This window comes from Manacus vitellinus, unplaced genomic scaffold (genome assembly GCF_001715985.3).
Source record: "Manacus vitellinus isolate BGI_N305 unplaced genomic scaffold, ASM171598v3 scaffold_3_pilon, whole genome shotgun sequence".
NCBI lineage: Eukaryota > Metazoa > Chordata > Aves > Passeriformes > Pipridae > Manacus > Manacus vitellinus.
The window spans coordinates 984,436-1,011,197 of record NW_021940535.1 but is presented as its reverse complement, the minus strand read 5'-3'; the positions used below and the strand labels follow the sequence as shown (position 1 = coordinate 1,011,197).

The 26,762-nt window shown below is 34.5% G+C and overlaps 1 protein-coding gene across 7 annotated transcripts in view; it reads right to left on the bottom strand.

Annotated features, from left to right (window-relative positions):
• The window catches only part of LRRFIP2 (LRR binding FLII interacting protein 2), a 60,881-nt gene that overhangs the window by 2,060 nt on the left and 32,059 nt on the right, over window positions 1-26,762 (bottom strand). Inside the window, exons 7-21 of one of the 7 annotated variants that reach the window (XM_018075274.1) lie at window positions 25,763-25,837; window positions 25,024-25,071; window positions 23,479-23,532; window positions 20,617-20,724; window positions 18,332-18,376; window positions 17,567-17,680; window positions 17,067-17,138; window positions 11,875-12,045; window positions 11,491-11,583; window positions 9,343-9,435; window positions 5,892-5,993; window positions 5,508-5,640; window positions 3,273-3,322; window positions 1,713-1,833; window positions 633-712 (exon numbers count right to left, since the gene is read on the bottom strand). In XM_018075274.1, coding sequence (XP_017930763.1) covers window positions 633-712; window positions 1,713-1,833; window positions 3,273-3,322; window positions 5,508-5,640; window positions 5,892-5,993; window positions 9,343-9,435; window positions 11,491-11,583; window positions 11,875-12,045; window positions 17,067-17,138; window positions 17,567-17,680; window positions 18,332-18,376; window positions 20,617-20,724; window positions 23,479-23,532; window positions 25,024-25,071; window positions 25,763-25,837 — 1,359 coding nt within the window. The remainder of the gene's footprint in view (window positions 1-632; window positions 713-1,712; window positions 1,834-3,272; window positions 3,323-5,507; window positions 5,641-5,891; window positions 5,994-9,342; window positions 9,436-11,490; window positions 11,584-11,874; window positions 12,046-17,066; window positions 17,139-17,566; window positions 17,681-18,331; window positions 18,377-20,616; window positions 20,725-23,478; window positions 23,533-25,023; window positions 25,072-25,762; window positions 25,838-26,762) is intronic. The other 6 variants (XM_018075273.3, XM_025895451.2, XM_025895450.2 and 3 more) reach the window with 6 other exon arrangements.

Below are 26,762 nucleotides of genomic sequence, written 5' to 3'. Positions count from 1 at the left end.
GCCCAAGCACAAAGTTCAGTAGTAAGGAGGGAGCTCGAGACAAATAGTGATTGCAATCTGGAGGTGTTAAAACCCACTCATTGAATTGTCCTATTTACAGCTCCCTGCTACCCCCAAATCCACATGACAGGGTAGTAGCCTGAATCTGTGCAAAAGGAAAAAGCTATGCATCTGTGATTCAAATTATGTGATTTTTCTTAATAATCTGGAGTCAATTTCGTAAAATACATAAGTATGGCAGAACATACAGAGGAACTGAAGCTACCAGTTCAAAAAAATCAATTTATGTAACTTAATTACTTGAAAGAAAGTTGTAAATACTGTGTAAGGTATATAATTTACTCTCTGAAATTCAAGAGGTTCTTTTCATAAATGTCTCTCACACTTCATAATTTTAAGTCAATAACATGATATTACAGTTCAGCATCTCTGTAGATTTTCTCTTACAGTTAGACTGCACAAGTATTGAATTGCAGGAACTATAAAATAATGTAGTGCCCTTCTGTGCAAACTAAAGATCAAACAACAAATCAAATTATGAAATATGTTTTCATAGTTTTTGTTGAAAAAAGTATTTTCAAAGTGTGCAGATTAAGTGTAACAATAACAAACATGAAGAAAGACACACTTACATTTTGTTCCAAAGTAGTTATATCTTGTTCAGCTTTTGAAAGCTTAAATTTGTATTCGCTAATTTGTCTGTTGGCATCCCCTAGACAAAAATTGACATGAATATGACAGTCAAAGCAACTCTCTAAACTAGCAGATTCCCTTTTAACTAAAATTCATTAATAAGACCATTTCATTGAGTAGCCTGGAATACAGGATTGCAAAGAGGTAAATGTTCTTTCAGAAATCTTTGAGAGTATGGAAAAGAAATAATTTTCCTGTTACAGAACACAACTGTTTCTGTAAGAGTGTGCACTAAATTTCAAATGTATTGATGAGATACACACCTTTTAGAACACACAGCAAACTCATTCCTTAAAAAAGAGAACACAATAACCAACACACACTGCAAAATGGATCAGACCACAATAGACATAATACCAACAGCATTTATCTTAGACATCTGTAATAATATTCGAATCATAAGGAGTACAAGGTGTGAACCTTAGAGACAAACTCCATGGCTCTTTACAAATTATTTTGGTGTTACATCTGAGCCCTGACATTGCCAGTACTTTGTTCATGTTCATTGACACAAACATATTAAATGACAATCTGTCAAACAAGTAAAGTTTTCAGCTGAAGAAATAGTTTGTTTGAAATGGAAAGTAGCTTAGTACTTCTATGAAGCAAAACTGAGTATCGTGTTAAATAAATTTTCATGTTTTGCTTCAAGACAATAGTCTTCTAGATTAAGTTTCTGTATCAAAGATTCAACAAATAAATTAGGTAGAATTCATTTTAAAAATCTCAGGTGAAATTCTACTGTCTAAAAATTGAAACTATTCAAGTAGTGGCACCCACTCTAGGCAAAGTTATCAACTGAAAAATAACTTCCTAGAATGTAGTTATTCAACACTGAAAGAGGCAGATTTTTAAGCTATTCTGCAGTGAGAAATTCCATGCAAGGACATATACCAACAAAAACCTATCTGTTCAACAATATATTAATTCACAATACTACTACTGCACAACAAAAGGAGTGGAAAGGTCTGTTTCCTCTCTGCAGGAAAAATAACTATGAATAGTAACCATATACCTACTTTGCAATTCAATTAGCTGCAAGTCAGAACCATTCTCTAAGCCTATGATATCTGGATTCATGCCATCACTTTTAGAATACTTCTGTCGTTCTTCTTCTAACTGCATCTTCAGTTTTCTAACCTGGAAAAGGAAGTGTTCTTATGTGAAAAGGAGACTTCCTGAAGTTCAGTAGTTGTGTATCTAAATGTTCAATGGTAAAAAGGCAAAGCAGTCCTGAGATGCCACTGGCTGAGAAGGTACTGTAAGCAAAAGTAGTAGAGCCATGCAGAAGAGGAAGGGAAGCCAATCCCTGAGGCCTGTGGCTGCAACCCTCCATCCCCATCACTGGGGAATTACCCTCTGCATATCAATGCACAACCCAAACCCAACAGTTTGATCAGTGCTGCCAGGATGTCTGCACAGTGCAGGAGCACCCAGTAACTAACGGCTCACTTTTCAGAGGAGTAGATGGCGTTAAACTCTTTTTATGGATTTCTTCTACTGCATATCTTTTCCATTCTAAATATGCATGAAAATCTTGAACAATATCTTGGTGAGTTTACAAAGACAACAATCCACCGCTTTTTTTGGAGATCCTCTCTCATACTCCACCTGGAAACAATGGTCCTAGGCAAGTCTGTAGCGCACATTAGTTTTAAACAGTTCCATTTCATGCTACACAGCAGCTGTCTTGTGATTTTTCCACTAGTCAGGGAACACAGATTTCTCAGCTATGTCCACTCTGTACCAAGTTTATTAAAGAAGTGGGAACTACCTTTTTGACACTCATAAAAATATTGCCCTACAGATTTAGCAGTATGGAAGTTATACTTGCAAAACTCTCATACATGATACAAATCAAATACATGATCAGTGATTTTTACTATTATATAGTGAGAAATATACACATACATTTATGTACTTATATTTAATACTATAATTTACTGACATTCCAAACTAAGCATCTATACTATAATTAAGGTACATTAATTGCAAAAACAAATGTTCACAACACCAGTTTAAATTTGCAATGTCTTCAACTAGAAGCACCAACACTATGGTATTCTTAACAATTGCTCAATGGCAACATATTTTCTTGAGCCCTCTCTTCTCAATACTGTACTGTATTAAAGTACAACTACTTTGATAATATGAATTTTCTATTTGAGTAACTAAAATGATCAATGAAATAGTATCACTTAGTAATTTTGAAGAAAGTGCCACTTGAGCTTACGACAATGTAATTTTACTGACTTTAGTATTTCCACATAAGACAAAAGAGCTTTAAGCACATGCACTAATAGTAGAGTCAGCAGCAAGTTAGATTTCAGCTAACAGTTACTGAAATGAGGTTTCTTTAACAACCAAGATCAAAGTCATATGGATAAGGACATTAATGAGAGGAGTTGCTAATTCCTGGTAGCTAATGAGGTAAGAAGTTGAGTATTTTATTTTGCTTTAGTGCCTACGTATTTGATTAATCACTTCTGGTGCTTAATATGTGTTTATTACTAATACATTATTAGTCTGCAAAAGGTATCACACAAAAGTCTATTTTTGAAATGAATAGCTTATTTTACCTGGGACAATAATTCCTCCTTTTCTCCAGCCAGTTTTCGTAGCCTGATATCTAAAAACCAAAGAACCCGATTAAAAATCAGAAAAACCTGAGAATAAGAACATGTTTTTCATAACTTTTTGTTCTATTTCAAATAAAATGCTCTTCAAAGCTAATAGCCCTGGGACCATAAAACTTTGATATCTCACTAATAACACACTAACCTTCAGTTAGTAAAAGCGGAAAAATATTTCATTCACACTGTGTATTAGTATAACAATTCTAAAAGCAAGACCTCTGGGTTTAGTAAATCTTCGAAGTAAATTAAAAACTGAGGATATTTTTTAATACTAAAAATAATACTAAAATATATTGTCCTGATATCTAGAACAGCCATTTCCAACAACAGTTTCTTCTGATTTTATACTCTTTTTCCTGTCTCATTCAGAGGTTGCTGTCTCTTCAGAGAAGCCACTAAGCTTCCCCATATGTTTAGAAAGTTTGTAAAAAGTGTTCTCAAACCATGAAAAAATTACTTGGGAAAGGACCCATGGGAATGAGGGAATATCTCTATTTAGAAGATCAGTAATGGCTACAAAACAGTCTGTCAAGCAACATCATGCTAAGATTAGAGCAGCTCCCTTAGAAATTATAACTTTGACAGAAACAAAGCATAACGACATTTATATTTCCCTATGAGGAGCCAGAGCAGAAATATGTATCAAGTCTAATTTCTGTCAATACAAAAATATGTAACTATTGTCTATTATGCACAAATACATTCGAAGTATATAGGGATGTTCCTTCACATGTTAACAGAGTATTACAGTGGATTGACTATACATACAACAACTTGTTCAACCTAAGGATAAAAGCAAGTTAAAGTAATTACCCCCCCCAATATGTACCTATTTGTTGTCCCTGTCATTTTTTGAATGTTTTTAAAACTTCTTTTTCTAATGAATGTGATGGAAGACTGCACTTCCTGTTCTTTCATTGATTATACACAGTTCTGAAGAATTATTTTCATGAAACACAATGGAAAATATACTAATACAAAAGACTACACTTTTAGGCAAGATGTTTCCTGAGAGTAATAAACCAGAAACTGGACCAAGAGAACTCATGGCTAGGCTTCGCGAATGAAGATTTGGGAAGGCTCTAAACACATTTGATACAGGCACGCTGGTGGCTTATGAGGCCAATACGTGACAGGCAAAAGGCACAGCAGAAAGACTCCTTAGATGGTGTATTCTGCAAGACATGGTTCTTTCTGCACTGCCTTTTTTCTTCGAGAGTGATCCTGCGTACGTTCTCAAAGGAGACAGCTGCGTTATAGATGGTGTGTCTCCAGGTCTCCCGATTGGAGGCCAGAGTAGACCAGTCCTGTAGCGACAGGCGAGGGTCGAAACGGCAGGTGAAAGGTGCACTGGAAGCCGCAGACCCAACCCTGCATGCAGGTGGTTCAGGATATTGGTCATTTGAGACTGACCGGAGATGACAGTCTCTTGGGGCAGCACCCTGAACCACCAAGCAGCCTTTTCAAGGACAGCACTGCTTGCTCCACTCGGAGAGGGGACTAGAAAAGGTGGCCTAAACAAAGCTCATCTCCACTTTCACCCGGTTGGTTAACCGCAGGCCAAAGGGCATCTTCTTCCAATACGGTCGCACAAAGATCAAAAGACAAAGGCACGCACCTGCCTCCAAAGGTGTACCTAAATTAACTCTAACATGTTGGAACATCAGAACCACGCTCAATTCTGCGGATAGCGGACGTCCTGAGCATCGTTCTGCCCTAACTGCCCATGAACTGGCTCGTCTCAACATCGACATTGCTGCTCTCAGTGAAGTTCACCTTCACGAGGAAGGCAGCCTCAGAGAACATGGTGCTGGTTACACACTCTTTTGGTCAGGTAAGCCCAGAACTGAAAAACATCTCTCAGGTGTTGGTTTCATGATCAAAAACTCTATTCTTCCCAAACTTGAAAATCTGCCGACAGGTCACTCTGACCGGACCAAGAGAACTAATCCATTTCAAACATACAAGCGCCTATTATTTTTTCTTTCTCAAAATATAACATCTATCTTTTTATTCAGTGTAAGCAAAAAACTAAAATAAATCAATCTTCAAAGTTGTGTAAGTATGTATTACAGAAGCATCACAGGTATCTTTCTGCAGCTGTAAATCATACACAGAGTGAACAGAAGGGAAACAAAGACCTCTAACACTCCATAAAGAATGTCAGGATATTTTTACCTAGTGGTCCTTCTCCTGCAGATTCCAGGACTTGAGCAGCTTCTTGTGATACAACTGTTATTGCACCAACCACCGATTCGTGGTTTACATCACCATTTGGTGTGCCATCTGGAATTATAACTAATCCATGTTTCTAAAAATACAAAAGAAAGAAAAAAACCTACTTATGCAAGAAAAATGATAAAACATAAATCGACAGAAAAGTTTTTTAAGAGCTTTTAAAGTTAATTGAAACAGCTACAATGAAATTAACCACTTACTCTACCCTAAGGTCAGGTTTTCAGACTCCACAAGAATAGTAACCATTCTTCCTCTTTTTCACTGACCTTGATTTCACGCTCTATTCTTGGATTTGTTACTGAAAAGTAACTACTACCAACATACCTCTCCTCTCTTCATTGTTTCCTTCAGGTCAGCCAACTCCTCTCTGAGCTCATCTCGCTCATTCTTAATGCAGTCAAAGTAATCTTTCTGTCTTTCTAGGGCCTGGGCTCAGGCAGATAGCAAGAAAAAGAATGGCACAGAGAAAAAGCATATGACAGATAGTAGAGAGATTTTCTACAAGTAAATACAAAGAGCTCCATAAAAGTAAAGAAATTAAAACGGCTTTTAAAATATATATTAACATATATCTCTGAAAACTGCTTATTTAGCATATTTAGCTTCATGCTGCATTTGTCTTCTTTTTTTTTTTTTCAGGCAAGTCTTAATAGATTCTATAAGAGATTTTTATCTAGTGAAATCTACTTTTGGTAAATTTTTATAAACTAAATTGAATACCAAAAAAGTAAGTAATTCTTCTTGGTACAGGCACTCTGTGGCCAGAAATAAAAATTTCTGACACTCAAGTGAAAAAGATCCTAAAACATTCCATCTATTGAACTAATTTCTTTACCTTTTATAGGGTCCAGAAGTAGACACCGTACATCATAAAAGACTTTGGATGTATCCACGTACAAATACTAGCCTATTTACTAGTTGCTTAAGGGTTAAAACCACTTGGTTTTAGAGAAAAAATGGCAGCAAACTCTAGTATCGCTATTTTAGCACAAAAAAATATGGCAGTTAAAAGTGCAGTATGGATGTAGGTAGGTTTGCCTACCTATGCTGCAGCTGTGTTACCTGGCAGTTAATCGGACACTTTCACTTGACTGGGCAACATTGCAGTGTTCTATTCAAATTCAATACTACCTGCATTACAAATAATCCTCACCATACAGCAACTGCAAAAGCATACACACAGTTTGCCAAGAAAATTATCCCACTAAACCTTATGTTATGCATGAATGTTTAGGAATGGACTGATACCAAGAAAGAAATGAAGGTGTATACTTTTGTACTGTAATACATAACTGCAGTATGCTGAATTCTAATAATCATCTAGAATCTGTATACTAGAGCAATTTTTCAATGCATTACTCAATTTCAACAGAAGGTTTTAAAAAAGTGCTGATGCACTTGGTTTATTATCATGTAAATTTAACATTTAAAATACAGATAATTCAACATGTGTGAAAACATTAGCTGTCACATCTTAGTTTAAGAATTCGTAAGATGTCCTGTTATTTCCTAATACACTCTAGATCTCTAACTACATCACAAATAGTGTGAAGAACCTTAATCATGACATCATTTTGAGTTCCACTTAAAAGATACATACATCTTTGTCATTTTCAAAAAATAGTGGTATAGACACAGGGGAAAGTAAGCTCACCCGCTTGAGAGAATGGACACAGAGGCCCAGAACCACATTACAGACACAGATCCTGTGTCCTTGACAGTGTCCTGTGATGATGCTGACCTTCCCAAAAAATGTTTCAAGCCTCACCCCCTAATGCACAGGTGTTGGAAATTGGAAAATTCTGATGGGGAAGGAAGTGAAACTGACATCACTATACATCTCTACCATATGGAGAACTTAATAATCATTATTCAATGTTGGAAAACTTTAGTAAAAATCCTAGTGTTTGTATGCTCAAGGGTTAACGTAATATGACACGGATTTTGTAAGAAATCTACTTCTGCCATTCCTCTATTGGGCAGGGGATAAAAATCAGAACAACTAAGCTCTATGGGCATGTTTTAACATACCAGTATGAGTAAAATCATGTGGTAGAAAGCAGATTTGTCTGGGGTCTTATTTTCTGAATTTTCCAAAAATCTCCATGAAATCTATACCAAACTCAAAAGTTGCCATTACTAATTTCAAACTGGAAATACTTGTACAATTTGGAGCCACCAAACAGTAAAATAGCTGTATATTTCAGGAAAATAATCTGAAGCTATAGTCCAGTGTCCTCAAACTGATCTAATTTAAGATCAAATACAACTGCAAATTTCAAACACTGTAGAAACAGGACAACATAAGAAGGAGGGTGTAAAAGCAACTCATGCTATCTTTGTTCTGTTTGCCTCCCTTTCTTTTTCTGAGACAGCAAAAGTTTTGCGTACATTGCAAAACTACATTACAATTCTAGATATAAACTACATTGTGAAGTTTCTCAGAGATCTCTGAAGCTGGAATAGAGTAAAAATTAGCACAACTGCTCCATAGCAGGGAGAAAGACTCAAAAACTGAGCTATGAAAAGTATGTCAAGATTTACAGATGTGGGAAAGAGAAGAGCAATGTTTTTACATTTGCATAACTTAGAGATTTCAGTCCTGAGATAGTTAAAAAAAAAAGTAGCTGGTAACTATATTTTGAACATTACATATGCTCTCTACTAATTCTGGCAATGTATTTGAAAATATTGTATAAATTGAGACAGTCCGGTATACAAACGTGAAAAGTAAGTATGGGAAAAACATGGTAAATTTAAGATAAAAAAGCTTTCAGAAGAATGTCCAGAAAAACTTAAGATTGTTGAAATTTTTTAATGATGGAAAAGAATATTGCAATATGGGTTGAAAGACTGAAATATGAAATAAATATAAGACAGTATAGCAGGGTGCTTGTGAACTGGGCACCGTGAGTTAAAAGATAACTTTTCAAAAGGACTTGAACTCCAGCAAATAAAACAATTTTCAAAAAAATCTGCATATATTGAAATCTGGTGTAAAATTCAGTTAGAGAGAAATGACCCTGGAGTTGCTAAGATGCAGACAATTCCTTTCTAGAGGCTTTCCAATTAACTCCCTATCGCCTCCAGGCAATCTACTTGTTGCCCAGAGAAGCCATGAGTTCAGAGCCATGTAGTTATCAGCAAGGATCAGACTGACTCAGACAGTTCTGTGACTTCTGTGCTGCCCAGAAGCAAAGCTGACAAACCCTGCCTGACCTACATTAGCTGCACAGTGAGTATCAGCACAGTTCTTCCTGTACCACCTTCCTTCCTATACAGAAACCCTACAGATGATCCTCAAAAGCTCCTGCACAACCATTGTTTAGATTTCAACTCTTAATTCCAATACTTACTACCTCTGGTATTTTGTGTATGGTATCACAAAACTGGCTTGATTCAGTGTTGCATCCAAGCCTAACAGTTCTGGAAGGATCAGAAGTGCAATACAGGAATGCGCAAGTTGGCTACAGAAGTCAATTCAAGATCATGTTTTTTAGCAGTAGGCACGTCATTAAATATTTTGTAAAAAATTATAAAATTGTACGTGCAACAGTTTATCTTATAGATTTAATTACCATTATTCATCATCATTCAAGTAAAGATGAAGTATAGCCAATTTTCTAAATATGAGAAAGACTGCAAAACATTTTATACATTTAAATTGGGAGTGGCCTTCATTTCTTTGGAGTGCACAGCATTCCTTGGGGTGCAGGGGGCATCCATCTACTTCTAAATTAAAAAAAATACCTTTCCTCCCATATTTGATTCATACCCCTATTTTTTTATCTTTCCAATTAATTGTCTCCTGGAGATCAAACACCTCTTTGGTTATGGAGTCTATATTCTCCTGCATACGTTGGTTCTCCTGCAGTGAATAGGATGAGGGAAGAACAAAAGAGGAAAGAGAAGTAAGGAAATGGGAAAAAAACAAACATTCAAATAGATAAAGGAAATTAAGTAATAAAAGTCAACCAAAGAGTTTGTGGGCATGAAGTTACAGAAACAGCATGCAGCTTAACGTAATATATTTCTTATGAATTCATGCAAGAGAATGGTAATTAATTTCATTCAATCAATGTTGATGGGAGAATCTAATGCAGCTAGAGCTACTTTTCTTTAGTAATTGTTCCCACTGCAGTCTGGGGATAACATCCTTTCTATAGAAATACAATTACCCTGGTTGTAATTGCTAGATATCTTCAAGTCCCCTTCGGAAGTGAAAACTAATATTAACAGGTGGTTTTATTAATGTTTTACAAAATAAAAAAATCTTCTTGAAAGTATAGAGAGTTTGAATCAAGCATCCAGGAAGCAAAAGACAGCTGCTTATACTGCTTTCTGATACTATATGAATACATATCGAGCGTGGTCCAATTTTTTTTTAGCTGACTATCACTGTATTTTGCTGCTTGTCCTGCAAACGTAACTAGAATTCTTAGGTGTGATGTCATAAGAATTTTTAGGGCTAGAGACCATTGTTTTCCCTCTTAACGAGTGAACTTGATTTTACATCTGGGAATGGAAGGCAATGTCTTTCTGCAAAAAGCTACACGGCTTCAGCTAGATTTTCTGTTAGTGTTGATAGATGGAGAAATTGCTCAAATAAGTGGTAAATATGGGTCAAATCTTTGAAGAGACTGAATGCATTTGTGAATATTCAACACATGCTACATTCTACCAAAGCACACATTCCAGGAAAACCTACTGCATATTCTTGATTAGTATACTTAAAACCCACCAAAACATAACAAAAACCCAAACAAGATCATACAAAGTTAATTTTTAGTTCTCAGTGAAGTCAAAGATAATCTAGAGCAGGTAACAAAGCTACAACCCGAATTTTCTATGGTTTTTTAGCTTGTCAGCATTTATGTGACTCAAAATGCTGATAACTTAGGCTAATCTTATTCCTATTCTTCTGCTAGTAAATCATATCAGCTTCAGTTCATGATGCATATTACTTTCAAAACAGAACTGGGACGTTTCAGAAGTCTTTTGGAGTTACTGTACTCCAGAGAGCACAAAAACATAGTGAGGAAATAAAGGATCAGTGAAATATTACATAGCTTTTGAAAATCAGATAGTGGAAACTTTGGCCCATACACTTAAAACCCATCAATTTTTATTAAAATCAAAGGGCAGTGGGAAAATGATGTACTAATTGAACTACAACTTTCAATGTTTTAACTAAAATAATTGGGAAATGGACACCCACAAACTGTTGACTATACATACATATATATATATATATATATATATATATACACGTATGACTATACATATATGTTTTTGTGGACCATTTTAAAATGAAAGACTGATAATAAGTCTGGGATTTTAGGGATTTGTTCCCAGAAGGGCAAAAGGGAAAAAGAACAGGGTGAGAGGGGAAAAGAACATACCGCACACCCAGCAACATGGTTATGACCCAATAACATGCTGACCAGTGTTGCTATATTTATGCTTCCCTAGTAAGCAAACAAGCAGTAAGTACTGCAAACTGCAGTGGCTGATGTTCACAAAAATCTGAAATAACTGAAATGGAAACTTTTGGGAAAGGCAAAGAATAACATTTGGTATTATCCACGCATCAGAACTTCAATATATGGAAAAAGATTTTGGCCATACAAACACTAGGTCTGTCCTCAGAACAAAGAAAGATACCAGGAACATTCATGAGAGAACCACAACTCTCACAAGAATTAAGCATGTTACAAGATGTAACATATTTGAAAACCTTGCAGAGACATCTTCAACTTTATAAATTTAGGGAGATTAGTAGCTTAAGTTCTAACCACTAAAACAAGATAAATTCTTTCTTAAAAATGCAAGATAATATTCAATCCTGTTTTGTATATGACGGCTGTTCCCATTCAAAGCTTACACCATATTTATTTGCATAAGTTCTATCATATGAACATACCTCTATCAATTCATCTCTCTGTCGAAGGCCCTCTTTTAGTTCATCCAGCTTATGCTGCAGAACATTGCAGGTGTGCTTCTGTCTTTCCAATTCCTATATTAAATAAATAAATTATTTATACTTCTTTTGAGTTAAGTAAGAAGTATGCAACAATTCGAGAAATTCTACCTACTTAGGTGTTAAAAAAATATCACTGAATCAGTGTTTCAGATAAGTTCTCCAGATATGACACGGAAGATTTTATTTCATTAAATGTAGAGGAGAGAGAAAAGATGCTATAAAGGCTTAAGCACGATATTAACAAGAAAAGCTGATTTGAAAGTTTTCAACTGTTCTTACTAAGTAGTCCAGAATTCTATAATTTATAATTAGAAAAAAAAATACCTTTGACTTCTCTTCATTCTCCCTATAGAACTCTGCTATCTGTTCTTCTTTCTCCTCAATAACGTCCTTTAAAGTATCCACTTGGTAAACCAAGTTGTTTTTCTCATTATCTAGTTGAGCATTGGAAACCATAGCTTTCTTGTACTTCTCTTCTACTTCAGCTAGCGAATCCTATAGATAGCAGAAAGGTTTATATTAGTCTAACTTTTTGATACAGTTCTAATGTTAAAATATTCCCTTTAGATATATCAAGTCACAGTTCAATTTCCATTATTCAAGTGAGGTCATACATAGCAATGAAAAGTTATCATTACAAAGGCATGAAAAATATAAGATAATATTCACTGGCATTTTCTATTCTGCCACCTTCACAACTCACAGGGATACAGTAGTAGTATGACAGTCTTATAATATTTTCAAGGCATGCAGGAGAAAACACTTCAGAATGAGGCAAAAAAACTGACAGAGAGAACTCAGACAATTAAATCACTACAAGAGATCACAAAAATATTTCCAAGAGTAGCTTTAACTTAATGCTCATTATTTAAGTAGTGCTCTATTACCTTAGACTCAAAGTTTTAAGATAGTCACATTATTTCAGTAATAAGGATTCTCTGTTTAAGCAGATATTTTGTCTTTATATTTCTTACTAAGATTAAAAAAATGTAAAGATTCACATTCTTGATTCTCTACCTGAAGGTGCACATATGTCTTGCTGTATACCCTCTTACACAATTCTCTCCCATTTAACATTTTATCCTATTTTTAATTATCCTACTGGTTTTTTTTTCAGTACTGTAACAAATGTCAACCATTTAACTACTTAGAACAAATATCACTCCAGGCACTTTTAAACATGCAATTATTTCAATAAGCATTATATGGGGGTTGAGACTAGATGATCTTCTAGGTCTATTCCAACCCCTTCATGGTTTATGATTGTATGACTTTAAAAATATAAAATTGATTTTCACAGAGTCCTAATTTTAGAATTGAAAAAGAACCACCGAGCCAATCACTTTACGAAGTACATCTGTGACCTACTACAAATCTCCTATTATTTCATATAATCTGTTCCTTGAAGGTATAAGTAGCACAATCTCCATTTTTAATTATTTGTATTATGACAGTAGAAATACTAGCACAGGAAGGGCATGAAGCTTGGGTTTTCCAGAAAACAGAGCACTAGGACTAAGATATTAAGGGAGAAGGTAGTAACAACCTAAGTTTCTTAAGTAAACACTGAAGAGTGCTATCTCTTATACAGTAAAGTTATCCAAACATTTCTGTTGCAGAATTATATTCATGTCTTCTTTTAGAAATACCAAGTCACGGTTCAATATTCTGCTTAAGAAATGCAAAAAAACCCCTATCCCCAAACCCTATTCCATGTTGTAAATCTCCATTTTGACAAAGCTGTCCTGTAGGTATGTATTTTACCTTTTATAATTTTATCATAATCACAGGTATTTTATTCCTTTCTATTTCATTCACTGAATTCCAGAATTTTCTGCTGGAGAAATACAGTTTTTCAGAAACTCCAGAAACAGTAACTTAAGATATATCTAGACAGACCACAGATCAGAAGAGACAAAACAGTTTAAGTTGTGAAAAATACAAGTAAGGTACCATTATCATCTGGGAAGCAATAAATAGCAAACAGCAAAGATGAGTCAGGATAAAAGGAAAAAAAGAAAATAATATACGTAAATGCATTTCAAGTAATTCTTAAGATTAAACCCATTTTTTGTGGTGCTGTAAGTGTGACCAGTTATGTAAAGACTGGCAAAAAAATTGCTAGAGACAGCAAACCTTCCAAAGACTTTAAAGAATAATCCACTTTAGAGGAAAAAGAGAAAAATACTAGGATTATAATGAATGCTATAGTAATTTTATGGGGAGACATGAAATTTAACAAAAAAATACAACTAGGAAAAAAAATCTGATTTGATTGTTTCTGTGAATGTGGTAATTGGGGTCACGTAGTATTTTAGGTTGGCAAAGATCTCTGAATGCCATCTGGTCCAATCTCCTAACTAAACAGGGCCAACCAAGATCACGCTGCTCACACCTCATCTCCAGTTCATTTTAAGTATCTTCAGGGATCTAGACCACAGAATCTTGTTGGGTGACCTGTGCCAGGGTTTGCCTTCCTCGTGTAAAGTCTTTTTCTTGAGCTCTAATTGGAATTTCTGCTCTTAACAATGCAACTTTTGTCTGTTGCATATTTCCCTTAAAAAGGTGTCTGCCCTGTATTCTCTACAGCCTCCTATAAGATACACTGAAAATGACTGGCATGCATCTGTATACTGCCAACCAACCCTCCAAAGGTCAAAGGCCATTGTCTCAGCCTCTTACTGTATGCCACATGCTCCAGGACTCCAGCCTTAAAGAGAAGATTAGGTTGGGGCTTAAAACATGGGACTAAAATGTCAGTAATCAATAAATAAATTTGGGGGAGGAGAGGGTATGGAATCTGCAGTTATGGAAGAGGAATAAATTGATTTGGAGACTAATAAGTGAAAACTGCTTCTGAGAGAGAAACTAAGCTATGTCTAAGAGTCTCTGATGGGTTAAAAAAAAGTGGAACATTGCAAAGACTTCTTTGGAATTGTTTCTTCTTTTCAAGTTAAGTATTAGACATGCTCCCCGTGGTTCAAGAATTCCACATAATTTCAGAAGTCTTCCAGTTTGATGAAAAATAATATGGATTTTAAATAATTTCTGAAACACTTTAAGGAGGCAGTGGGACTTCTAAGGATGAAGCAGTGGGAACAGGCCAGAATGAAAATGGATAAGGCTCTGCATATAACCTAAGGCTATGAAGAAATACCACCCACAATTCTATCAGTAAAGTCAAAAGACTATAAAAATTAGCCTGCTTGGCTAGAACAAGATCATTCAATGCAACAGACATCAAGAGAGTGCACTGTTAACAGCATAAAAGAAAAATTTTGAGGAAGGAAAAAGGATTCCTTTCTAGTTGATGCAAAGAAATATAGAAAAGACCAACAAAACTGAATGAAACTGAGACATGAAAAGATTTGAAGACCTAACTAAATCAGAACTACCCACAATAGAGTTTATTCTGTTGACATCCAGCATATTTGTAGGTAAAGCTCACACTTTTAGTAGCATGACGGATGGGCAACCAGAGAGATCAGAAGGTAGTGTGATTAAAAATACCTGTTACTCAACCACTGAAAACAATCCCCTTAAAAGCAGTGTAAATGGAGGTATGGTAGTACCTCTTCTAAAATACACAAGACAAAACTGCTGAAGCACAAGTTGAGGAAAAGGCAATACCTTCCTAATTAAAAAGAAGGGTTCCTGAAAGAATCTCTATAGAATGCAAATTAACTTAGGAACACATTATTTAGTATTAGCAACAGCATAAAACGCAATTCAATTCTGAAAGCCAAGCTTAGATGAAGATCTTACTGTTTATTGCACATTGTGCTCTTTGGTAACTGTAATGGATTACAATAAATAACAACGCATTAGCAATGCTTCAGAACAGTAGTCATGAGATGCTAGCAAACATGCAAAAGCACGAGAGTTAGATCCACTCCGAAAATATGAAGCAATCTCACATTACATTCAATCATAGTTATGTCTAATAATCTTGTAATCTATTGTGCTTTGAAGTATTTTTAACATTTATATGGTAATATAATTAAAATAAAACATACTTCATCTGAGCATATGGTTATCAGATTCAAAGTTACTTATCCTCTAGAGAGGTAATAATTTTTGCTACACTGAACAGCTCAAATTACATATTTTCTCTTTACAACACCATCTAATACACTGTTTAATCAAAGAAATTCAAGGAAGCTGCTAAATACTGTTATATGCTCTAGTACAAGAAGCATCCATTAAATTTAGTCTATATGCGGATATAAAACAAATATGGAAAGATCTCTTTACTTTTATGTGAAACCATTCACAATTAGATAACGGGAAAGAGAACAGAACAAATATCCTGAAGGAGATTTTTAAGCCACATCATTTGCTGTATTCAGTTTCCTTCAACACAGAGCAGGTGAAAATAATCATACTTTAATTTAGCTACACTGTTAACTGTGTGAAAACTCAAAAAAGAAAAGCATACACACTAGTATGAACGAGTCAAAATACAGATAAATCTCATGTGGGGGACTACACTTAGTGCAGGTAGCTTGGTGTGTGGCTGCAGTGCAAGCTGGAGGTTGTGTCCTGCATGAGGGAAAGAGCTGGACCTCCCAGCAACGAGCACAACAAAGGGCACAGGCATAGACTGCGACAGCTGCCCAGGGATTGCTTGGTTCAGGGTCCCTCCTCGGAGGCACCCAGCTAGAGCTGGTTTTGTGTTGCTGCACCATGATAAAACTACTTAAAGGAACTAGACATCTGGGACTCTGCTATTGGAAACCCGGGGCTGAGCTGGTAAGGAAACCCTGTCTGACAGTGCCAGTGGTGTGTGAGGGGAGTCAGTGGAGCCACCCGCTGTGAAGGGGCTTCGGTCCCACCAGGGAAAGTCTCAGGTGATGGGAGTGTGATTGCCAGAGTGGCACCTGGATGGTCAGACAGGAAACTTTCCTTAACATTCGTTAACCTAATGTTGAAAAAATCAACCTACTATTTAGACAAGCATAATGGCAACACAAAACCATGAATATAAAAAAAAAATATTTCTTAACGGCAAAAGATTAAAACAAAATTAATCTTCTCCTGCAAGCAATACGCCTGCCCAAATTGATTTCAGCACATATGTCAAAATTATTACTTTGGCTTTGCTTTATAAGACATAGTATTTTCTGAAACTTGGAATACTAATTCTTATGTTCTTTGCCATAACTATCTCCCATTTTTTTGTTCTCCATTCAATACCCAGTCATTATTTAGAACAACTATTTATTTGCTAAGAAAACTCTAAAAAATACAAATTGAACCTCTCAATCTTACCAGGAAATACCCATATACGAATAAACATTAAAGTTTAATACTCTTTTAACATTAATCAAATAATGAACATATACCACCTCATGTACATTTTAAACTGATGCTATATATGCATTAAAAGTTAGACACATGCTTTAAGGAAATTTAAAAATTTGTTAGTAAAGCCACTATATGTTAGCAAAACCAGTGATAACTCCACTACCCAAAAACACCCATACAGAATGCATGCCTGGGAGGAGCCCTGATACCTTTAGTTCTTTAAGTCCCTGCATGTATCTCCCTTCTACATCGTGTATCTGGTCCTTAAGATCATAGATATCCTGCAGGACATAGGAACGAACCATTGCATAAGAAGTATGGGGAAATAATTAATAGTCAAAAAAGCATTAAAAGGTTTAACATGCACTTCTGTCAATAACAAAGCCTGCAATAATTCCCAGAAATTATAATTAATTCACAACAACTTCATGGAAATTAAGATTTTGTTTATATCCCCGAATCCAAGACATCTCGAATAGGACAGAACTGTTTGAAATTTGACATAAACATAGTTTTATCTTAATATAAGCTAAACTGTTAGCACCATAAAGACTTATGAACACAACAAATAAAATTACCAAGATAAAGAAATCCCTCATGATTGAAAATTATATCTTCATAACTTTTTATTATTACAGAAGTTCTGTATTAAAAAAAAAAAATCCTGCTATTTAAAACTACCTCCAAATTATCTGAAAATGCAATTTACCCGTAATTCACTGAGGGAGGCATCAGGATCCACCAAAATGCTTGCATCTCCACTTCCTCTTCTAGACGAGTTGCCACTCAGAGGAGTTGCACTTATTGAATTGCGAGATGAGGGCTTAAAAAGGAAAAAAACATTGCATCAGTAATCATATGGTTGTAGCTGGTACTATTGCCATTACTCTTTATAAATTTCTTCACACTCATGGAACAGTTTTCTCTCTTGTTTTTCTAAACATTAGTTTATAGACACTGTTTTCCATAATTATTTTCCAACACTTGTGTTTCTTCTTGGTGAAATGCTGATTTCTCTTTGATGACTTACTAGTTTATCAGAACATTAGAATTTTGAGTCATCTGTCCAGAAGACACTCATAAGGTGGCTGTTAGTTACTGTGGAAGTTTATAATATTAGTAAACATTATAATTTCTGTCATCAAGGATTCAAAAGGAAGTCTCCAGTGAGAATCTAGCATATGGATTTTTATAGCCTCAGCCTCTTAAAACTTTGCCTTTCCTAATAAATATCTCTAACACAAAAATAAATTGTATAGAAAATTATTACTGGCTGTAAGTAAACTAAACAACAAAATTTTTTCCTCAGGAAATAAAAGACACAAAGTATTAATTTTGAGAGATAAAAAAAAATCTGTCTAAAAATATCTCTGCTAAAAAATACACAGCATTTATACTTTTTGAACTATTTTAAAAATTATAAACTTGTGGGTGAACAATGACTTTAAATAATTTTTAAATTAAGATCTCTTACCCTTGAAAATATTTCTGAATGTGATTTTTCACTCTTTTCTTCCAGCTGAAAGAGAATAGAGACTGTGATTACCTTTTGCTATGAGGGACTACTGAATCAGCATCTTTTGTTCAAAGACACAGAGAAATATTTAAAACCAAAAAACTAAACAATTCCAGATGTTAGCATAGATCAAGACAGGAAAAACAATATTAACTGCAAAATAAATTAATGCTTGTAAAGAAAAAAACAGAAGCTCCTTTTTAAAAGTTTTTAAAAAGTCATTACTGGTACTGACCAAAAAACATGTTTAAATTTCAACCGAGTAGTGACTATGACACTTGGTGACAGAACAAACACAAAGCTTCATGCAAGTACACTTCAGGCAGTCAGTGACAGCAGTGTGAATGTCCTAGTTAACAGAAAACAAATTTGTTCTTTCCATCTCTTTGGTAAAACCTGCAATTGCATCAGGACAAAACTGAATCAGGTAAAAGCCCATAACTAAAGTGTACTAATTAACAGCAACCTACAAAATAATTTCAATTAATATTTTATGTATTGAAGCCTAAGCAAAAGAACTACAACACCCCCTTCTTATTCAGGAAACTCTGCTATCGCAAAATTATATTGTAGATTTCCACATTTTCTACATTTCTATGAATCAAAATAGGTGGAATTAGACATGTTTCCATATTTTCAAAACAAGTATTTAGTATGGTATCTGAAACATCTTGCTTCTCTGAGAACACTTAGGCCAGGGACAAGAGATTTTGAAGTCCATTGCAATCCCAGCAGAAACAAATGCTACTTTATAAGACCTTTCTTTTTCCTTCTGTTGTGGTTTCTATAGAAGCAACATTGCTTTTTGAGGACAAATTCACCATCTCCAATGATGTACTGAAATTGTAAATTGCAAAATTTGTCACCACTGAGATGATAAAATGATGTGAAGAATCCAATTGATCTGAAGTATACGTTTAGACTAATCTAAATAAATATCTAAATCTGGAATCCAATGACACATAATGATGATGATAAAAGCAACTGAGAAGGTAGCATAAATACCTGTCTCAGCCTCCACATTTTCTTTCAGCAGAGCACTAATTTCATAAAATCAACTTTATTACGGAAAAAAACCCTAAAGTTTAAGCTAGAGAAACGATCCATCTTTGAGGACGTACAGATGACAAATAATGTGCATTATTACAATACAAGTTAGATAGCACTGTAACAGTATTAAAATATCATCTAAATGCAAAGTCACAGAAAGAGTTGTTGCAGGAGTACTCCAGCTGTCAGCCTCCCATTCAAAGCAGAATCCAAGTCAGCTTTGGCTTTAATCTAGCTAAGTCTCACCAGTCTTGTTGTAACCCACCAGAGTGCAACACTAACCTAATTGTGGAGCTTCTTGCAGTGTCTAGTCCAAACCGACAAACTGCAGTGTAAGGCTGCTGGCCCTTGTTTCACTGCTTGGCAAGGGTATGAAGACTTTGGCTCTCACCTAAGCAAGCACTTGCATGCTGCTGATCACCACACAGCATTCCATCTGCTCAACTAAATAAGCACAGTATTCGCAACCTCTCTGCCTAGTGCATGGGCTAACTCTGACCATTATTTCAAAAGACAAAAGAACAGAAATTTCCTTTTTTCCCCACACTATTTAAGAGAAAAGTTTTGACTGCAAGTAACAAGAACTTTTAGAACTTACAGCAGCAAGAAAGAGAAGGCAGCTAGGTTTGGTACAAACAATGTTCAGGCTAAGGCATGCACAGGAAAACCATCACGATAATTTTCCTGTAACATGATCTATTGACTTGGGATGGAGTACAAGTGCATAGCCAACAAGGAGTGCTTCAGTAATGGATCCTGACAAGATCTCATATTGGATGAATGAACACTGTGGGAACAGTTTTAAGTACTTTTGTCACTCAAACAAGTAATAATATTCCAAAAGTAAACAACTCCCCCCCCCCAGCACTGTTAATTTTCGTAAGAAAAAACCCGAACACTTTATATTTTAAGAAATTCTTGAGCTTATCACACACAGAAGAAAATGTGAAGTGTTACATTTGTCGCATGCTTCTAGCAACAAGCAACATCTCCTTTAAAGTAGCATGCTTTTAAAAAATTCACTCAAGACATTTTCATACAAAAAACAGGCCCAACCCCTCAATAAACCTATTTTCAATGAAGTAACTCTGAATGCTTTTACAGTATCTACTCTTTCAGAGTATGAAAAAAAAAATCCATAGTCAGTAAGTTTGCTGCATTCCCCACAGTGTAACAACAAGCATTACACTCACATTATTCAGGCCTTGGCCATCATCTGTATCAGAAACAATGCTTCCCCTGCGGTTGGAACGACTAAAATAGTCAGCAGTAGTTTCACTTTGATCAGAAAAATCAGAGGACTTTAAAAGATAAGCAGAAGGGTGAAGACAACTGAAGACGACACCATAGAATGAACCAAAAAAAACCCAAATAGGAAGTCCTAACTTAAATCTTTGTTATTGCAATTTATTCTTGCTTTTCTAACAGTTTAACATCTGTAGAATTTTAATTATTCTTCAAGATTTTTGCTATTTTAAATGAATAAAAAGTGTGCCACGTTGATATATTTTATTTGTGCCATATTGATATATTTAGCATAGGCATTGTTTTTAAGCACTCTTCACGTTTGTTATTCTTAATAGTTCACCGAATCTAAAACTAGAAACAATGACCACTTATTATTGCATTATTTTTCTCAATTAGAGTAATAAAAAAAAATACAATCAGGTACAAAAGGGTTTAGTACTAATTTAGGGCCAAACACAAATACAAAAATTACCTTTTAAAAAAGCTTGCAGATCATAAAGACAAGATAATACAATCAGAAGTTTATAAATAAAAATTCTTATTTTTCTCTACAGATACTGTCTTTTTTTCAAATCAACACAAACCCAACAGTGCTAGTTGAATATGAATATGATCTGGGCTTCCTCTCATTCATAATTTTAAGACATATTACATTAGAAGACAAGCTTATTCCCCAAAGATGAATGTCAGACAGGTACCTAAAAAGGTGAGGAAAAAATGCCAATGCTACACATCACTTGCTAAAAAGGGCAAAATATATCTAATCACATTACGATAATTACAACTGCCATGGGAATTCAAGTGAATTATTCAACTGAGAAACATTACGCACATTAAACACAGTATTTAATGACAAGAGTAGGTTTATCATAAGTGTATTGATAATATTCTTCTTCAAAAGACAGAAAGTTACAGTGAACATTATACTTAGTTTTAAAAGTGATTATAAGAGAGAAAAATCTTTATATGAACAGTTTGAAAATATACTGTCCTTATCCAATTCTCACTGTAGAAAAAAATTATTTCTTTGTACTTGATGTACATGTAGCCTCATTCCAATTAAAAGACAGTGAGGTGTCTTCTATGCAAATGTATATAGATATTACACGTATAACAGGTATACATAAAACAGTTTGCTGATGAACCCCTGGCTCCTTATGTAAGTTTAGGGCTACAGAATTTGTATTTGTTGCCACTGCTGTTATGTTCTATTTCTCTGGCAATGAACTTTCAGCTGTAACTACATCTACACTTAAAATAATATCTTTATTTTTTAAAATGTAACAAAGTAGATAAATTTTCATAGTTGGAAATTTGGCTAAACTTTCTTATTTCACTTGCATTTCACAAAGTATAAATGTGCTGAACAGAATTCTTCATATATGTATTATAATTACAGCAAAAGAACAACAATTCGGGCTACAATATATAACAACACTGTGCTATTTCATTCAAAATTCACTTATCTGTCCTGTTAAAAAGTTTGTATATCTGACAAACCTTGCTGTTCCTCCTTCTACACCTTTTGTACTTCTAATATTCTTCTCAATCGGTTTATCAAAATCGATACATTCTAAGATGGAGTTTCTCACCAGTGCTTTCTGTTTCTATCTCTCTGCTGCTTGCTCTTTTGATTCCCAAAGAGCACTAAGCTGACTCCAAACGCATTATCCAGAGTGCAACCAAAATACAAACCACAGAAATAGCAGAAAGTGAATGTGTAATTATTCCTAAGATTTTTACCTCATCTGCTTTGCAAGATTATTTCATTAAACAAATACTGTGAACTCTATTAAGCATTCACTTGTATGAGTGAATGGTACCTTGGCATTATTGGTATAACACATGCATACTGAGATCTGATTATATATATTCCTATATATCTATAAAGTATGTACTTTAAAAAATGAATCTCAGTGTTAAGAAAAACTAAGGAGACTAGTAGTATTTTCTCAGTTCAAGAGACTACAAATGGATGTTAATACCTCTTAGGTTTTGGAACTTCATAAAGCAACAGCAAAAAATACCTTTTTCCTTTACCCTCAAAAATTCACTCTGACATCTGTCGCAGCTAAAAACATTCATTTCTGAAAAGTCTGGTTTTATTTTTTTAGTATCTGTAACACTGTTAATATGTGAAAGATTAAAAAAGGACTGAACATTTCAATTTAGCCCAGACCAGAACGCTGATTCTACTTTTTATTCTGGATAGCATGACAAATGAGCAGCTGCACCAATGAAACTAAGACAGTTGTTCTGTGGCAGAAGCAAAGTAAAACTATTTAAAATCACTTTGCAGCACAATGCCCCAACTTTGGAAGGACACTTGTAATACAATAAAGATCCGGAAATTTATTTCTCTCAATTTTGAATCCCGGTCACCATAAAAATGAGCAAGCTACTTCTTACTGCATAATATAACAAAGTTTGCATTAGTCCTCTTCCCCAAGAGACTTTTCCACATGTATTGAAGTAAGTTTCATGTGCTTGCCCCAACTATGACATAGGGTGGCACCCCGACAATGTACTATACTTCAGTTACCAGTTGCTTCCAATTATATAGATTACAAACATTTAAAAGATGTTTAAAATACCAAATTCCTTCTTCCTTTTACAGCTTACAGTCCTACTGCTAAAACTTTACATCTTGCTAAAAATCACACCTCTGTCTGACAAATTTAATTTCTTTGATGTGGAATTGAAAAATCAAGTCTGTGCGTTGGTCAGTAAAACAATCCCAGTGTACAGACTCATAACTGTTGGTTAGTATCAAAGCATTCAGCCAATCATGCAAGAGGAACGCTCACCACAGGACTACTTCGGACTGAGCTTGCTCTTGAGGAATAACTGTATTCAGATGGCTAAAGAAAAGTTATGAAGGACATTTTCACAATTTTCATAGATTTTTGTCTACAGAAAACAAAGATAATGAAAGAAACAACCAAAAGCCTATTACACTTAAGAGTGTAAGAACTATATGAGTTCCATCATCACACAATGTGGCCTGAGAAAGAGGGAATGAAATACCATTTATATCCAGTCTCAGAAATTATCATGCCATACTCATACACTGTAATTCTTATGCACTGTCACATAATTCATCTTATCTAATTCAGTTATTATCATACTTTTTGAAAGGATAAACAAATTTTAAAGATTTTCAGCAGCATTTAGTATTGCTACTAGGGATATCTATTTTGAAATATAGATCTAAGAACTCCCTTGAAAACTAGTCAAATAGTTTTAAAAAGTCAGATCTTAACTATCTGCATAATAAAACAAAGGAAAATAAAATACTTAAATTGCAAATTGGTTTTAACGGTTCTGAAGCCTTCGGAAGTTTTAACACACCCTGGGAACTGAAACTATGCTGTACACTTATAAGTTTTATTTTATGCTCACCCATGCAGGTTTTCCTGAAGGAGAGTGTTTAAAGGTGCAAGGCTGAAATCAATTAATGCAGTGGATAATAAAAACAGTTCTGCGTAACACAATTTAAAAAGAAAAAAATTTACAGTTTCATGCTGCTTTGCTCCTCCCTATGAAGAGATCTCTAGCAGCAAATAGAATTACACGTATAATCAAAACTATATGTAATAGCAGTCACTATGGTCTTGTTCTCTCACTGAATCTTCTAATGTTTCCTTGAGAATATGCACAAAGCCAAAAAAAGTAAATTATCTATTTGCAATCAAAATGCAGAACAAGACCTCACTAACTACTTAAAAATATTTCATAAGAATACTTGACAATATTTTACATAGGTTTAGCATGTCTCTAAATGGCAGTATAATTTGGATTTGAACTACTGTGGCAGCAAAAGACAAAGTTTCAGGCATGCATGTCTGAAAGATAACCTTTTGTAGAGCTATCTTAGCTATTCTTATGGTACTTCTAGCTACTTTTTATTTTGTAGAGATGCAGATTGGGTTTTCACGCTATTGCATTTTTGTAGGTTTATTAAATTTAAATAAGGCATCCTATTTAAAGGTATTCAAAGTGTATTTATCACAAATTTCAATAATCTCCTGACAATGGCTTTTCCTATTCAAATGTTTAACTTCTTCAAATACTTTTTTAATATTATACATGCGGTTGTTATTTAGTATGCTTGGATTAACTATTACTAACCCTAGTGTTCTTCAACATCATTGCTGCATTCAGAAACATTATGCTTCTCTGTAAAAAGAACAGTAACACAGCAACTACTAAAATACTTTAAAAACTGATACTTCTTAACAAACCAATGCTTAAAGAAGGAGATACCTATGAAGAAAAGTGTGATTTTATATTTCTGTGGGCCATTAAAACATATAAAGAAAAGTGAAATATGATTTTTACATTGTACTAACCCTGTAACTCCTAGTTGGTGCCACTGGATAACTGTACAGAGCAGACGACTATAGCGTGAAGAATAGAAAAAGTCAGAAACACTTTTCCTGTGTACATAATTTTTTTTTATCTATTACTCTATATTCCCTAAAAGTTCTAAAGATTTAAATACTAAATTTTATATCTATAATAGACAGGAATTTTAAGAAAAGTGTGGAAAAAACCTCCAAGAAAACTAGTTATCTTTGAAATCAAACTAAAATATTAATTAAAGCAAACTAGTATACTTAGAAGATTTGTGGAAGAGAATGATAAGAAATTAAGTAGTTTTCAAATGACATGTCAATTTCTTCTAACTACTTATTTAAACCTGACCATGACAGTAGCTGCAGGTACTGGAAGATACTACTCGTCTCATGACAGAGCATTGCTTTATCATTTATATTACCGTGAAAAAAAAGTAGTACAATGCTGCTTAACATTAAAGACTCTTTTTTGTTGTTTTTAAAAGATAGAAATTGGAAACAGCACCTGTCACAGCTGCTGGTTGTTTTTCATATATCATACAGCAATCATGAAACAGCAGTTATTTGAAATTTAAAATGCCACATATGCAAAACACAACAGTAACTACTATTGAATGTAATAATTTGAAATGTCATAGAGGGAAAAAGAAAAGTTTGCATCATATAGCATAAGTAAGTAAACCCAAATACACATATTTTATATAAATAATGAAATTAATATAAGGAGACAGACCCGAACATGGTAGGAAGGAACTGGTTTACTATATCCAAGGCTGCTATAATTTCTTTGATCATAGTAAATTCCACTCTGAGGGTGAGGAGGGAAAGAAGAGAGAAAACAAAGGTTGCATCTGCAGATCTTGTAAATAAAAGTTCTATCTTAACATTGCCTAAGTGTTCCCAAGCTTAGAACTTATACAGAATGCTGTAGAGTTTTGCCTATTGGTGACTCAAAACTTATATAAGCATAAAATCCCCAAAACTACTACGTACTCTCTATATCAGCATTATTTATATTTTAATGCCATGCTTAACCAAAATAATAAATAATTTTGCGACTTTTTCCTCCTTAATAAATAAGAAAACTCCAAAAGTTTGACAAGTGCAGCATGAAATACATAACTGACAAAACTTGCTAATAATTAGTACAATTATTTACTTGATCTTTTTTCCATTAGATACCATCATAAATCAAAGCATTTTGGGGAGAGAGGACAGAAATCCCTAATAATTTAATAGGGGCTGAATGTTTACATGAGCAGTGTTAGCTTGTAACCTACCACTGTTCTTTACACACATATTGAAGTGTGAATACTGAAAGTCTGGCTCATTTCTGTTGGGTTTTGATACTTTCTACTCAAATTGCGTATTTATGCAAATGTCAGGCAAAAAATTTATATACACATACAAAAAAGAAAAACCAGACAGATGAAGAGATGGCAAAAAGTAGTGCCTGCAGAATGCAGTACTTCATATCTCAATAGGCAACAGGAAGCAGAAATATTCATAGTATTTATTTAGGAACTGAGGGAAGAGGAAAATAGCACCTCAAAAGTGCAGGAAAAATGCTGTAATACAATAAAGGCAAGTAAATACAAAAATTACTTCAGTCTTGTCTTAACTCAAGTGTCCACTGCTGCTCTGACTTCCCAAACCCCTGATGCAACCACTAATTCATCAGCACCAAAAACCCTCTGAAAAAAGACATGCAAAATATTTAATTTATTGACACT